At 45.4% G+C, this 16346-nt stretch overlaps 1 protein-coding gene across 1 annotated transcript in view; it reads left to right on the top strand.

Annotated features, from left to right (window-relative positions):
* The window catches only part of LOC142580067 (sialin-like), a 56060-nt gene that overhangs the window by 27167 nt on the left and 12547 nt on the right, over positions 1 to 16346 (top strand). The window contains exons 5-7 of the mRNA XM_075690835.1: positions 1782 to 1915; positions 5087 to 5236; positions 14133 to 14265. Coding sequence (XP_075546950.1) covers positions 1782 to 1915; positions 5087 to 5236; positions 14133 to 14265 — 417 coding nt within the window. The remainder of the gene's footprint in view (positions 1 to 1781; positions 1916 to 5086; positions 5237 to 14132; positions 14266 to 16346) is intronic.

Here is a 16346-nt window from a genome sequence, read left to right as displayed (position 1 = left end):
AATTCGGAAAATTCTATGGCCCCTTTCCTTGTAAGAAAAGTCGATCGGCGACTGTACTTACTTGCATAAAAGGTTGAATTTCAATACAACGAAATTTTGATGTAACGAAGCATATTGACAATTTTACCTACTCCGTTATATTGAGTTTTAAGTGAATCTGAAAATTTTTATAGGTTCATCAGTTCTGTAATGAAAAAAGTCTTGTCTAATCAGATAGTGGGCTCAGCACAAATAGCATTGCACATTCTTGAGTATAGTCAGGGTCAGCAATTACTCTGGAATATACGGTGATACCTGTATAAAAAGCAGATAGACTTCACTCGTCAATTCAAATTCAAGGACTAAGGATTGTGCTCATCATTGTGATTAGGATTTGAAAGTTGCTTGTCTATTGGGTGCCAACTAAAGATTAGCTCAAATTTTTTGACAGTGTTTGGTTCTTCGGCATCACTACAATGTGAAAATATTGACACATGTACACTGTTTAGTTGTTTCTTTTTTTTTTTTTGGTAACTATTTTTTCATCGCCTAACAACTGTTACAAGGTTATTGCTCAGTGCAAGGTGCACCTATATGTATCCAAAATTTCTCGATGTTTTTGCCGATTCTATGCCAAGAGTCTTGTCTAATCAAATTTTGTGCCCGACGTGGATAAGCGGTGCAAATTCTGGAACACACCAGTGATTACACCGGAATGTGCAGTGAGTCATGTATAAATAGCTGTCACATTTGACTCTCAGATCAAATTTTCGATGACTGACAATAGTGCTCGTCGCTGTCGTTGTGCTCTTAAGAGGAAGCTTTAGCTCGGGCCCAACTCCGACGCGGCCTATTCAAATACATGTAAAACGCAAAAACGTTTTTATGAGATAATCCTTGGACCGATTTTGATTAAATTTGTTGCATTTGAAAGAGAAAGTTAAATTCTAGTGACTGTTGGAAGCGGAATTTCGATTTAGGACTTAAATTTTCTTAAAACGATTTTCAAATATTTGACCGTTTGAAAAAAATAGAAGCACGAAGTTTACAAATTCATAGCTCTGCATCAAGAACTGATATCGCGGTTCTGTAAACGGCATCCATTAGATCATTCAAAGCAGACAAATTCAATATGTCATTTTACATCTTACGTGAATTTGTTACGTTGATTACAATGGTTTTGCAAAAGTTGTTTTCCCTACGATTAAATTTCTTTATATTCATGTGTAACATATCAATTTCGTCCGCTTTAGATGTACTATTAGATACAATTCACAGAATTGTATCATCATTTTTAGTGGTTGAGTTACAGAGTTGTAAACTTGATAGTTTCATTTTTTGAAAATTTACGATTTTTGCCAATTTTTAATAAAAAATTGACGACCTAACTAAAACATTCGAAACCAACAGTCACTAGATTTTAATTTTGTCTTTTAAATGCAACAAACCTCGTCAAATTTGGTGCAGTGGTTGCCGAGAAAAACGAATTCTCCTTTTACATGTATTTAGATAGGAGCACTCGAGCTAAAGCTTCCTCTTAATGTTGCTAGCCTCTCTGGCCACCAGTATGCCCAACACAGAGTTGGATTCCCGACTCGCAGTTTGGGCACTGTCGGGCTCTCACTGTCATCACAATGTGTCAACGTGTTTCATTGTGCTACTGCTGTAAAGAGTCATTTCATGCGTATGTAAAGAACGAACAGAAGAGCACTCATTTTGGATCGAACAAAAGCTCTCTTGCTTTGTCATGTACGTTGCGTGTCTCAAATGTCACCGTCCTTTTGTTATGTCGCTGAATGCAGGTGTGCTTGGTTGTGCGTGGTTTGTGCTGTGGATGTGGCTGGTGTACGAGTGGCCAGAGATGCACCCGGGCATCTCCAACCGGGAGCTTCAACACATCCAACGCTACCGGGGCAGTTCCTGCGCTGCTCAGCAGGTAGCGCCACTACCCACGCCACTCCTGCACACACCTCGATGCCCAACTGCTCTCGCCCCTTGTGGTCGGCACGCAAGATGCGTATAAAGGAGAGCAAATAAGTAGCACTATGCGCTGATGCTCGCAACTGACAAAATTTATTCAAAGCAAACAATTAACTGACTGTTATCCATCTGAGCCTAATATTATCCCTGTCTTGTTTGGGTTCCGGCTTGAAAGGGAAGTGTTAGAGCGTGCATACTTGTTCTCGTACTCCAGCAAACATTTCAGGTTTTTGCATTGTGGTCCATTGTTTTTTTTACCTATTGAGCAGAAAGCATACGTGAAGTTTGTGAGGTGAAGAAAACTAGAATGTTAGCGCCACAACATCCAGATATTTCTTAAAAAAACAGTGGGCATTCGATATACACGTGCTGCCTTCAAACCTGCATGCACTCAGTCTGACCAAACATTTCCTCTGATGCAACCTAATGCAATGCCTTCCATTGCAATGCTTGATGCAGCCTTACATTTTCTTGGAAGTGACTAGATGCAAAAAAGTACATTCCTGCAAGTAGTGAATTAAAAAAAAACAAGGGGAGGGAGGGGGGAGGGGGGAGGGGGGGGAGGTCACAGGATATGCACACGTAGTTTGCTGGGCTTGCATGTGAGTTTTGTTTGCATGTGTTGTAAATGGGACAAATATGTAAGCCCAGAAAACAAAACAGCTTATTATTTCTTACTCGTTCGCAATTTCACATAACAACTTTGCTCTCGTGCTGCCTACTCGTTTGCCTTGTGTCACCCGCCATGGTCGCCCAGTGGCTACGGCACTGCACTGCTGAACTTGAGGTCAGGAGTTCAATCCCGGCTGTGGCGGCCACATTTCAATGGGGGCAAAATACAGAAATGTACATGTACTTAGATTTAGGCACACAGTAACTTTTTGCTACTGAGCGCTGTCTTTAAAGATTACCCAAATATACCGATTGTTTCTATTCGTCCAAGCAAATGTATATGCAAAGAAAGAGCCAGAAGTACCACTTAATATCGTTATTTCAAAATAAGTCCTAAAATATTCAACAAAAATAACAGACAAAGTTTTCTTAACTGCAGTAGTAGTACTAATAATTCACTGCTGGGCTTCAAAATTCTAAGGTTAACTGAAAAGGTATGTTCTTCGTACTAAAAATAATACTGTGGTTTTGGCACATCAAAATACCAGAATTTATAAAGCGATACTTTTTCTTTGATAAATGTCCGTATAACTTGGCTTCAGCCGTTCTAAAGTTGGCCTCTCTGCGGTGCACATCAAAGCAAGAAATAGTGCACAGCGCGATGCCACAGTCCTTGCAGCAGGTTTTGGTTTCCTGTCAAGTACTTGTGTTCAGATTTTTTCGTTTGAAATTTCTATATTTGTTAATTAACCCGACACTTGGATTAAACTCCTCACTGTACATAGCATTATCGACAACCAGACAAACCCAACATTCCCACCACCTTTCTCTTGCCCCATACTTTGCTAAGACTAATTTATTTCAGCATTCATTCTTTCCTCAGACAATCACTGATTGAAACGTTTTGCCAGCTGACTGTGTGGATTGTATTGACCTTATAAGTGACCATGTTGTTTAGTTCATATTAGCATTGCTAAGAATTATTTCCTACTGCCCGTTTTGCTTGAATTTGGATGTTGGAATTTAACATTGTTATATTTTTGTATTCCACTCCTGCTTGGGCCTCTTGGCCAGCAGTGTGTCATAAATAAATAAAATAACCTGAGGATCGTTTTGTGCTCAAGAGGCATCTGCTTGTTGGCCTTTGGCTAGGAGGGTGCAAACACCGAATAGTGGGTCTCTAATCAAATAGCAGATTGAATCATGGAAAAGCAAACTGCTGAAAATTTGCCGCTTTGATACGGTAATGGGCTGCAAGCCATCAAGGAATGCTTGCCGCTAATATGTTCGTACGGGTAGCTCGTCGGTGATCAGTCCTGAGATTGTGCGTGCGGGATAAATTGGCAGCTGTTGAAGCGGCAGCAAGTTTGTCATCGTGTATCCAACACGATCTGTGTGCCTATCGGCGGCTAATCGGCCCTGTCTTCACACCTGCTTTCGCACTTACAATACGCTGTCTTTGTTGCCATTCCCTCTGTTCGCATCGCATTATCATTTCAATCAGTCCTGTCGACAGAGGCAGCCCCATCCAACGCGGCGTCATTCTGCAAATTGCGGCGTTCATGTGGGCCGACGTCGGGAAGCACTTGATGTGACGAAGTCCGCTACCGCGTCAGCCGGGGCGGCCCGTCCCCAGCACACGTCCCCAGCAAGTGAAACGCTTGCTTGAGCAGCAGTGAGCACAAGGGGCTCCGCAGCATGGGGCATTGCCTAGTCGGTACACCAAATGTATCAAATATTAAGAAAATCAAATAGTAGGTATTCAATTTGCAAGTCAAATTATTCAACCATTCACTATTTGATTATACTTTGTAATATTTGAGTATTCACACATCCCTGCTTTTGACATTTAGCAGTTTGCACAGTATACTTGAGCTAGTGGCGAAGGACGAGCCGTGATATGAGGTTGAAGTTGGGAGTTCTCATCAGTCAGTGCCTTTACAAGAGGATGATGTAGTTTTGGAGCACTAATTTCCACTACAAAAACATGCTCCTCTGTCAGGTCACGTGTTGTGCAACATCAAAAAAACGCAAGCAGTGAAGCCAAACTCGTTGTGCGCAGAAAAGCCGTAGCGCCGTTTTACTCACTGATGGCGCAACATCACTACGAGACCATGACGTCGCCACTCCTCGATCGGAGGGTGGGCGATTTGAACTGCACTAGAGGTATGCGGACGCTTCAGAATGCATTTTCTCTTAAAATAAGTCTCTTCTTCGCATGAAACAAGCGTTTCAAGGTTTCTGGGATGGTATTTCAACAGTCCGCGTCGACTTAATATTAACCTATTAACCTTTAGTGTCCCTTTAAAGAACCTCTGATGGTCAAAATTATTCCAGAGTCCCCAACTACAATGCGCCTCATGATCAGTTCATGGGTTGAGCACATGAAACTGCAGAATTTAGTCATTGAATTATAATACTGGTGTTTGACTTACACTTGTAATTTGCAAAGCTAGCGTTTCAAATGACAAATCTAGCATGTCTTGAAGTGCCATGCATACTGTTTTTCTTGCAGCCACATGGTGTACCATGGGGCCGCCTTTTGAGCTCACGGAGTGTTTGGGCCCTGGGCGTGACCATGTTCTGTGGTAACTGGGGCTTTTACCTGTTACTCATCGATCTACCGAACTACCTCCGTGGAGTCTTGCACCGGCCGATTGGAAGCGTAAGTTACTACGACAAGCCTCCTTTTGTGTTCCATCACTTTTAGAATAAAAGTGAGGGTATGACTTCACAAAGCTTTCCATTCATATTAACTGTTTGTAATTGAAAGGCCACTTTTACGAACACAAACATCATGCAAGGCCGGCACCTGCTCTTACAAACAGTTGTAGTGTAAAAACATTCTTGCGACTATGTATCTACATCGGGTAGAACCCAGGAGTGGCTTTCGTGAAACCATTTTACCCAGGGGTACCGCAAGAACCCTCATATAATACGAACCAGCTTATAGTATGAGCTGAAATTTTTGGGACGCGAAATGGAAAAAAGAAAATTTTATCCGCCTATAATACGAGTTAGGAAAACTCGAGGAAAACATTTATTTAAATTGCACTCCACACTTCAATCACTGTCTTCCTCAGCTGCGCTCTCTTCAGATAGTTCCTTGTCGGACATATCTTCCCAGAAGTACTCATCCTCTGTGCCATCAAGCGTGTTCGAGATGCCGCATTTCTTGAATGCACGATGCACAAAGTCCTCTGGTATGCTGGTCCATGCGTCCACAAGCCACTTGCATAGTGTGGCTGGCGAAGCCCGCTTCAGCCGCCCGGTCAGTGTCACTGTAGTCTCACCTGAGCGCATCCAATCTGCGTAACACCGCTTGACCGCGTCCTTGAACGGCTTGTTCACGCAAACATCTAAACGCTGCAGCTGAGATGTCATCCCACCCACGATAACGAGTTCAGTGCCGGATTCACGCAACAGCCTCTTCATTGAGTCGGCCAAATGGCAACGAAATGCATCCAGCACGAGGATGGACGGGAACAACAATGGTGTGCCAACTTTATCCAGTCGAGCACAAGATTCTCGTTCATCCAGCCTTTCTCATGGCATCTCATGACCACATTTTTTGACAGCTCCTCACCTTTAGGCACTTTCTTGCGTTTGAAGACGACATAGGGCAAGAGCTTGCGTCTGTCTGCCGTGCACGACAATGTGACGATACCTCTTGTTTTCTCGTTGCCAGTGGACCGAACATAAACTTGTTTAGAGCCCTTTTCGTGCACAGTAAGGGGCGGTGGCATGTCCAGATAAACTGGCATTTGGTCTGCATTGCCGATTTGCCCTAACTGGAAGTTCTTGGACTTGCGCAGCGAAATAACGGGGCGCTGGAAAGCCACAAGCAACTCTTCAAACGATTAGGGCAGCTTTTGCGAAATTGAATTTCGGCGGCGTAAGAAAAATCCAGCACGGCACGTGTAATGAATCCAGTGCTTGCTCGCTTTGAAGGCGGAGTTCGGTAGCCCTTTTTCTCTTGCAAGCTCCTTAGCTTTCGCCTGTATAAGCTCTGCGCTCACAGCTAGATGCGTGGCTCGCTGTTGGCTTATGAACTCCGTCAGGGCGAGTCCGATTTCTGGGAACGTCCCACTCTTCGGGCCACTAGAGCTTCTTGGTGTTCCGCTGCACGCAACAAGGGCTTCCTTCTGTCGACGCCACCCGCGAATGCTTCTCTCGTTGGCGCCAAACTGCCTCCTGGCTGCACTGTTGCCGATGTCCTCTGCAGCTAAGATGACCTTTCTCTTGAAAGCAGCCGAGTACTGTTTTCGTAGTCCGAACATCTTGGTGCTTCAATGCGGAATAAAAAAGATGCACTTCGCGAAGCGGGGTTTGCACATGTGCTGCCAAGGTGCGCACTCAACAATAAAGAAACGATGATGTAGTCACGCAGCAATAACGAAACCAAGCCGTAGCCATGCAGCAATAAGGAAGCCAAGCCGTAGCCACGCAGCAATAACGAAACCAAAACTTCTAGCCCAAATTTCTGACTGAAATTTTCGTTCGGATCCACATACAGTATGAGGCGGAAATTTGGGTCGCTAATAATAGGGAAAGAACCTTTTATTATACGTGGGTTTTTACGGTAAACTTACCTGTGGTGTAAGAGCTTCGCGAAATAGACAGTAAGTTGTAAAAAAAAAAAAGCTTTATGCAACCAAAGTAAACAGTCTTACACTAGCGTCACTTCTTTGTCACTTGACAGCATACGTTATGCAGCCACTTTGTCACTTGCAGGAAACTTTTCAAATGGGGGCAGTCAGGGTTAAAATGCTTCTGCAAGGCACCCCAAAAATTTCTCATTCAATTAGCAGGGGAATCTTGTACCTAGGAAAAGCACTGCGATACATCAAGAAAAGGCTGCAACAATTAAGGCAGGCATTCTTTGAGTGGACAAAATTAGTTCGAGCCCCCCCGCCCTCCCTATCCTTGTACCTTAATTTCCGCTCCTGATTTAGAGAGGTAATTTTGAATTACAATTTAAATACCACAAAGTCATCACACGTCACTTGTGTACATTGGGAAGGAGACCCCCACAATGGCAATGCACCGGATGCACTTCTGTGCGACTTGCAGTCCTGTGTTTCAGTTCACAAATTCAAATCATCCAGGGGAAAACAACCTGCTCCTTGCCAGATCATCATGGAAAGTTTCCACGCATGACTGTTCATTTGCTCTGATGTCCGAGTTTTTCTCAGATTCTATGTTTTTATAGATACAGTCACTGTCTGATTTTTTTAGACACGGATGGGACCACAAAAATGTTCAAATACAGTGGAATCTCGTTGGTATAATCTTCACGGGAACCAGAAAATAAGATGCAGAATCCAAAAATTGTATTATGCAAAACAAGCTCCGAAGCGTATGAAAATAAGTGTATTCTGAGAGATGCTCAATAGCAGAGGTTCATGTGGCGTCGAGTGATACTGCTCTGCATAACATGTTATGCACAGCAGCGTCACTTGATGCAACACGAACCATAGCCAACACACTGTTGAAATTCAGCAACTTTGAAATAGCCTGTCAGTTTGTGCACAACTTTCTCCTTCTCACTCTCAGTAAAAAACTTGTGGAAGTTAAAAAAAAAAAGCCACCATTTCTTCACTCAACTGAGCAACAGCACACCGCCAGTCGGTGTGTGGCCACACTGTCACAGCAGTGTTTTACCACCACCGGCGCGCCACATCCGTTCTTCCTCCAGTGTGGCTGGGCCTTAACACGTCATTCGCGGGTCGTTGGAATGTTATTTAAGTTAGTACACTGGAATATAAAGGTACGAATTTCAGGAATACCAGTAAAAGCCCACTTCTGTAGTTTCTCCCATTCTTCATCTTATTTCAGGTGAAAACGTGATCGCAATAACCATATGAAAATACATTGCTCCTATGGGACGGGACATTGGCTGGGAAAAGAAAAAATATATCTATTGTCCTGAGAAATGTATTATGCAGAATTCTATCAACTAGATTCCACTGTAATTGTGCAGTTTAGAAAAAAAAAATTGTTAGAAAAATTATTTTAATTTTTTTCTTGCGATGTCAGCATAGTGAAAAATTCGTTTACAGACTCTCTCTAAGTGTTGTGGTTCAGTAAGATATAATCTGCTCTGTTTGCAAGCACCTGCCTGTAAAAAAAGGTGTAATCACATGCCCATGAAAGGACCATATAAATGAGCAGATCACGGTGATTAAAAATAAGAAATGAGATAGGAATCAATTGGCACTGCAGCCATGTTGTGGCCATGGCATTCTGCTGACGAGCATGAGGTCACATGTTTAATTTCTGGTCACATTCTGATGAGGTTGGTACTAAAAAAATTTATGTACTCGGATTTACGTGCACATTAAAGAATCTTACGAGGATGAAATTAATCCAAAGTCCCGCTTTGCGGCGTTCTTCATAACGACTGCGCAGTTTCGGAATGTTAAACCGCACAATTTTGAAGTTACTTCGAATGTGCAGTCATTTATAGCAAACGCCATTTGAAACTTGTTTTCACCAGTGCACAGTGTTCAGTGATTCAGATGCAATAAGCAGACCGCTTGGCAGCCGGCGCTTTTTGGGCCGCCAGTAAACTCTGGGTAATCGCTGGAGATCCAAATGCAATCACAATGCATCAGTCCGGTGTATGTAGCGCCCACTGGTGGCACAAGCAATGCCAGCAACCATGGGCCCCGAATAATGCTGATCGTCGAGCACTGGAACCTTCAGGAACCTTCAGAATAAAACCCTTCATTGCTTCAAAAGCCTCAGCTCGGCCGTTAATTGTTTAGTCTTTAGAATTCTTGAGCATATACATTTGATTCCCATTAATTCAACCTCGGTTAATTCAACTTTTCGGTTGATAAGAAATCAATAAAAAGCCCCGGTGCAAAATCATACGGTGCCATGGAAGGATAAATCATTTATTTCGAATGCAAAAGCATGCTGCTTCAGTTAATTCGACCCCCACTAGTGTGTAGCAGTGGCTAAAAGTTTACAAGCAAGAAATTCAGCAGACAGTGTTAATGCTTTCCTAGATAAATGGCAGCAACCTGTCCTGCAGGTATAATGACAATTTGCGCTGTGCCCTGGGTCAAGCTTCTTTTGAGGATTTTGTCAACGCCAGCAAGAGTGTTCAGGTCTGTGGACCACTGACTGACAATGAGATGTATAGCTATTCTACTACTATATTAAAGTAGTCGCTTGATGATGACAGAGTACTTCAAGTAATAAAGAAGATGTGAATTCGTTCAATTTGCTGCCGTTAATTCAACCTTTCAAATAAGTCGACCAAATCTTGTGGTCCCGTAATGGTAGAATTAACAGGATTCAACTGTTCTGTTTCACACTCAGTAGGCAGCGGTGTGGATGCTAAGCAAGTAGTGAAGTCGTAGATGTCTCACTCCACACATTTGGCAGTGTAGTTGTATTTCATCTGCAACAGTTTGTTAAACTACAACTTGTGGACTTAAGGTTAGGTTAAATCCTATATTATCTGTGCATGCTTGTGCTGCCCGCATACAAGACTGTGTTTTGGTCATCAGCGTAAGCCATCCTCATTGGTCGCAAAAAGGTGTCACTCTGCTTGTTTGGTGCTAAATAGGTTCAGATCTACGATGCCTTTCTTGTAATAATTACATCACATTTTGTCACATAGAGGAGCTAGACTATGTTTTGATCATGAATGCAAGCCGTAGGAAAAGTCTCTCTAGCCTTCATAGTATTGCCTGCTACGTATGAAATAGAGTACAGCGTTTCCTTAACTGTCTAGAGCAGCATTTCCCAAACTGTAGTTCATGACCTCTAAATTCGTCATGAGGCTCTTTCTGGGGATCATGGAGTGTCCAACTATATGTACAGGTGCAGCCATTGCTAGTGGGAGCACCTCTGGCGCCTCGTCAAGTCTTGGCAGACAATTCACTATAGCAGACGACTCACCGGAATTCTCGCCAATCAATTTGATTGCGGCTGCGTCATAATTACTTCATGAGGCGCCAGTGGTGGGGCACCCCGCAAAGCATGCCACGAGCTCCCATGTTCCTGCTAGCATTGGCCACGCCTGTGCAGTCTGCTTGCCGGAACAGAGGTGAATTTTCAGTTTCGGAGCCCATACCTTTTCAACGCAATTTTGTTTAAGAGCAATGAAAGCGTCTACATGTATTGTGGGGTTCTCACCCATGCTCTTAGGACAAAGGAACGACAGCACAGTAGTTCAAACAATCACAAGGGCATTTGTTGCACCTTTCATAGACTAATGCCTACTAGCAGAGCTGCTATCCACAAAACATGCCGATGGGCGCATGACAAATCACGGAAGTCCGACTCACCGCAACCGTATAACGAGGAAATATGTTAGTCCCATGGTGGACACCAATGCCTGGTCGTTTGTGCGTACGGTCACACGAATGGTGGCGCCTTCGAACGATCGTGTTCGTCCATTCTGGGGTAGGCTTCACGAGACAGTCTCGCAGAAGCATGGATCGGCGCATGCACAAAACGTCCGCGCCGCTTGCCGACCACAAGCCAAAGAGCCTTCTCCTTTTTGTGCCTAAGTAACCCCGCCGTTAGGTGGCGTTAGCAGAGCAACACTCGCGCCATCTTTCGTACTACCCTGCAAGCATACCGACCGCCGCAGTAAAGCCACGCGGCGAAGCTGTATTACAGGCGCCAGGAGCTATGCGAGAAAACAACATATCAGGGGACGCGTGAGAGTCGCGCATACCCACATCCCCCCAACCTTAAATCACTATATATTCCGGCTAAACATGTCACACGGTCTAACATCAACACATTCTTCACGAACAAGGTAATACATGCAACAGAGGCCATGCCGAGGAAATGTCCACACGCTGTCCATAACATGCAAGCCGACATTGTCCTTGGGTACTCCGCTAGCGTCTGTTGGTCACAGCAGCAGCTCTGCAGACTCGACGGCACGATTCCAGGCCAGGACTCCGGGAATGGCCACGCAGTAGTCGGTTCAAGCAAGCATCGCTCGCGCTAATGAGCCCTGCTGGCGAGTGCCGCAGTAGCTGATGGTGACCACCAGCTCTTTTCTCTGCCACCGAGGGTTGTGAGCTGGATACAGGCGGCTGCCGAAGTCGCTGTGCCGAACCGGCCACAGCATCACCATTGCCCGGGGTGACTCGATCGTAGTCCGAGGCAGCAGTGCAGACGATGTGCGGGTGACAGCAAACCAGGGATGGCTCCACTCACGCTGCATGCACTCAACGCACTCGACAAACACTAAAGTAGTGCAAGGGAGAGGAATTCTGTATGCGCATCACCCACGTGGTACGATGTTCAATTCGCCTAGCAAAACATCGGGTGGCTACTCAGATGCTGAGTTCATGTGAATGAAGCTCGCTTCCTTGAGTCAAACAAGTGATTTCAATTTGTGCAAGGCTAACTAGAATGAGGGAAGCAAAGTGCAACACCTCAACACCACGGTCCACCAGGTTGTGTCCCTCCTCGTGCTACAGGCAGCTTCCTAAAGCGTTAGTTAGGCCTAAAGCGTCGCTACTCTGCCAACAACTGGCATCCTAAAAACAACACCCAAAATGGGCGCAAAACGGGCAGCCGCGAGGAGACGTGAGCTCTGTTAGGTGGACTTGGTGCACACAGCATCCAAGTTGACGCCGCCCACCATCCCAGGCGGTGTTGGAGCGCCCAGTGCCAGGCCGCAATACCAGTCAGCCAATTGGGACGGGTCACACATGAATTGGGATGGGACGGCTGAAAACTTGGGGGAGCGGTGCCACTGCGATCGGTAGCGATTCGTATTTTGAAAACATTATAGTAAACTGCATGCTTTAAAGGGACACTAAAGGTTACTATTAAGTCAACGTAAACTGTTGAAATACCATCACAGAAACCTCGAAACGCTTGTTTCGTGCCAAGGAGAGACTTATTTTAAGAGAAAATGCGTTCTGAAGCGTCCGCGTACCTCTAGCGCAGTTCAAATCGCCCGCCCTCCGATCGAGGAGTACTGACATCATGGTCTCATAGTGACGTTGCGCCATCGGTGAGTAGAACGGCGTCCGCAGACGGCGCTACGGCTTTTCTGCGCAAAACGCGAACGCGCGGCCAGAAACAGAGCCAAGACAGAGCCGACAGCAGAGCGAAAGCGGGAGTATGGTGGCTAGCGGAAGGAGAAACGAATTACGTCCCACGGCACACGGAGAGTCCGTTTTCGTTAAACTATAGGCTGCGGCGAGCTCACAGTGTGGTCGGCGTGGTCTATGAGAAGAGACGAGCCTTTTCGCACTCGCAACAGGGCATAAAAATATGCGAATCGACGCAAAACTCTGCCTAGAAACGTGCTTCGCCACAGCCAGGGCTCAATACGACCCAAGCTGGCACGACCCAGATGTCGTTTCCCGCACCGCCACCAGGCGCCACTACTATACCTCAAACTCCAGCGCAAGACGCCCATAAGCTGGTACTTCATTCTATGACGCTAACTTCGACGCTCGTCGCAATGGACCCTGACACCTACAGATTGGCTCGCGATGGTGGGCTCAACTTCAGCGATTTGAGCACCGACGAGCGCGACCTCCTGCTGAGGGCTCGCACTGCCGGCGTCGTTGCGTACTACGACGGCGGCCTCGACACCGGCTCTCCGGAGCGGGAAAGCAACGAGGGCTTCCCGCGACATCACATGGACGTGGCATTTTCGCTGCTTGTTCCAAATGAAAGTTTCGCGAGCCAGCAGAACCCTCACAGCACGACGCGAAAACGAAACTACTGAAACTCCAAAGCGTGCGCGGCGCAGAGTCGAGCGAAAACGAAACCTTTCGAACACTCATATTACTGAAGGGTAACGTCAAAATGTTATTTTTTCTTAGAATCGAATAGACGTAGACAAGTAGCATTTTTTTCCGTCTTATAATCGAATGAAATGATATTTTTAATACGAGTAGTTGAGTATTAGTAACACAAATTATGAGGAGTCCTTTCGTCATCGGGCTAGTACCGGAATGTCACTGTGGGGTCTCAAATCGTGTCATGCATTTACCTCAATTTCTCAGTTACTAAAGCTCTGTTCGCGATTATATTGACGCCTTAGACGTTCTAGAACATTGCTCTACCACTTTAACTTGAGTTTCTGGTAACCTTTAGTGTCCCTTTAAGCGGAGGGCTTAAATGTGTCACTTAATTATCCGAAGGGCCTTCACTAAGGACAGTGCAATATCGTCAAAGTTGTTTCAGGGTCCATTTAACAAGTATTTTTGGTATCTCTCTCAGCTGGTGGTTAATGTCGTCTAAATAATTTAATATGTAAGTGTATTATCTACATTATTTTAAATTTAAATCTGCAAAGGGCTTATAAAGTGGCAGTGGGGTTCATGATGGATTTGGTGCTACTAAAAGGGGTCACATAGTGGAAAAGTGTGAGAAACGCTGGTCTAGAGCCCTTTTGATGGCCAGTAAGATTTAGGGACATATGGTGTTCCTTATTTTATTTTTTCTAGCTCAACTGTACAGTTTGATCCTTGTGCTTTGCAATGATTTGCTTTCTTTGGTGAGCCCACTGGCACTGAAGGCAAGACGTATGAGCTTATTTTTCTCTCTCTCTACAGAATGGCTATGAGAATGCAGCCGTGCACATAGCTGGAGCTGTGAGCATGTTGTTGTGCGCCCCCGTAGCCGACCTGCTTCGCAAGCGCCAGATGCTTTCCGTCACCGTCATCCGCAAGGTGTTCCAGACCTTGGGTGGGTGGCCCTATTTTCTCATCCCCCTGTCATTTATAGTGTGCTTTTAACATGGGGGGTCTTACATGGGCATAACGGCCAGATGCGTGAATGATTTTCTTAGAGAGCATTGAAACATTAACAAGGAGAACGGTGGCTTCCTTGATCTTGTTCCATCGTCAATTTTTCCATGTAAACTGCATGTCGGCTTCCACAAGGCGAGTGAGAGGTTCGGCGATTCGTGAGAAATCTCGCACAAAACACCTGTAATATGTACAGAGCCCCAAGAATCTACGAACAGTTTTCTTTTCGCTGGGTATCGGGAAACTTTCAATGGTTGCCGCCTTTTTGGGGTCCGGACGCACGCCTTTGCGATTAACTACGTGGCTGAGGAACAGGGGCTCTTCGTAGGCGAAACGACATTTCTCTGGTTTCAGAGTTAGTCCCGATGCCTTAATTGCTTCTAGCACAGTCTGCAGCTTGTTAAGGTGCTCGTCGAAGGTGGTTGCGAAAATGACTACGTCGTCGAGATATATGCGGCATATCTGCCATTTCAACCCAGACAACACGGTGTCCATGACACACTGAAATGTCGCTGGCGCTGAGCATAGTCCGAATGGCAACTTTAAACTCTTAAAGACCGTCCGGCGTGATGAAGGCAGCCTTCTCACGATCCCTCTCATCGATCTCAGTCCGCCAGTAGCCGCTCCGGAGGTCCATCGACGAAAAATACTTGGCACCACACAGTCGATCTAACGTCTCGTCGATTCTCTGAAGCGGGTAGACATCGTTTTTCGTGACTCTGTTGAGACGCATATAATCGACTCAAAATTGTAGGGTACCGTCTTTCTTCTTTACGAGCACCACGGGTAAAGACCACGGGCTCTTGGACGGCTGAATGATGTCGTCACGAAGCATTTCTTAAAATTGTGTCTTGATTATTTCACGTTCTCACGCTGAAACGCGGTAGGGACTTCGGCGGACGGGACGAGCTATTTCATCAGTTATAATGCGATGCTTCGCTATCTGCGTTTGCCAGATTCTCAATGACATTGAAAAACATTCGGCATATCGCAGAAGAAGGCGACGTAGCTTTTCTTGCTTTTGTTGAGGCAGGGCAGGGTTAAGGTCGAAGTTCACCTCCTCAGTCATCATCGACGACGCCTCATGGGACAACTCGGAGAGCGCTAAGGCATCGCTTATTTCGGCAAGCTCTTCCAAGAAAGCAACTGTCGTAACCCTGTTGAGGTGCTTGTGCTCTGTACTGAAATTGGTTATTAGCAGAGCCACTCTGCTTTCATGCAGATGGACGACGCCAATTGCGATGCAGGTTTGGCGATCCAGAAGCAGCTGCAAGTTTGCTTCAACAATCGCACCACCGCTTGAGAACGCGTCTGTTTCAACAACTGCCATGACGCTCGCATTCGGCGGGATTGCTCACTTGATCATCGAGGATGGCGAACGCAGCGCGGTGATAATGACTGCATTGCATTGTTTCCGACTGTTTTGTCGTCACTGTTAGGGTTTTCGTCTGCAGGTCGATCACTGCACCGTTTTCGTTCAGGAAGTCCATCCCGAGGATTGCGTCGCGAGAGCACTGCTGTAGGATGATGAAGTTCACAGGGTAGGTGTGACCGTGAACAGCAGGTGGCCTCCTGCTGTGTGTATTTGAGGACCCTCCCATGCAGTTTTGACTTTAAGTTGCGACACAAATCGTCCACTAACAACATACAACAAACCACTAATGATCCATGAACTCAAGCTTGCCCTAGGCTCTTGTGGCAGCTCGGCTCCTGGTTCTGACACAATAACGTATGAAATAATCAAGAATCTGCCTTGTGAGACCCTAAACTGCATCTTAGGTCTCTATAATAAGATTTTTGCAACAGGTCATATACCTTCATCTTGGAAGGAGGCAATAGTCCTGCCAATGCTCAAACACGGCAAAGACCCTTCCTTAGTTAACAGTTACAGACCAATTGCACTCACAAGCTGTTTACTTAAGGTATTTTAAAAAATGATTAACCGTCTCCTTGTGTTCTTTTTGGAATATAATAGTATATTGGATCCTCAACAGTCTGGGGGCTTCCGAAGAGCAAGGT

Source organism: Dermacentor variabilis, chromosome 4 (genome assembly GCF_050947875.1).
Source record: "Dermacentor variabilis isolate Ectoservices chromosome 4, ASM5094787v1, whole genome shotgun sequence".
NCBI lineage: Eukaryota > Metazoa > Arthropoda > Arachnida > Ixodida > Ixodidae > Dermacentor > Dermacentor variabilis.
Note: the sequence above shows the minus strand (reverse complement) of the source record. Positions and strands in the feature narration are given on the sequence as shown.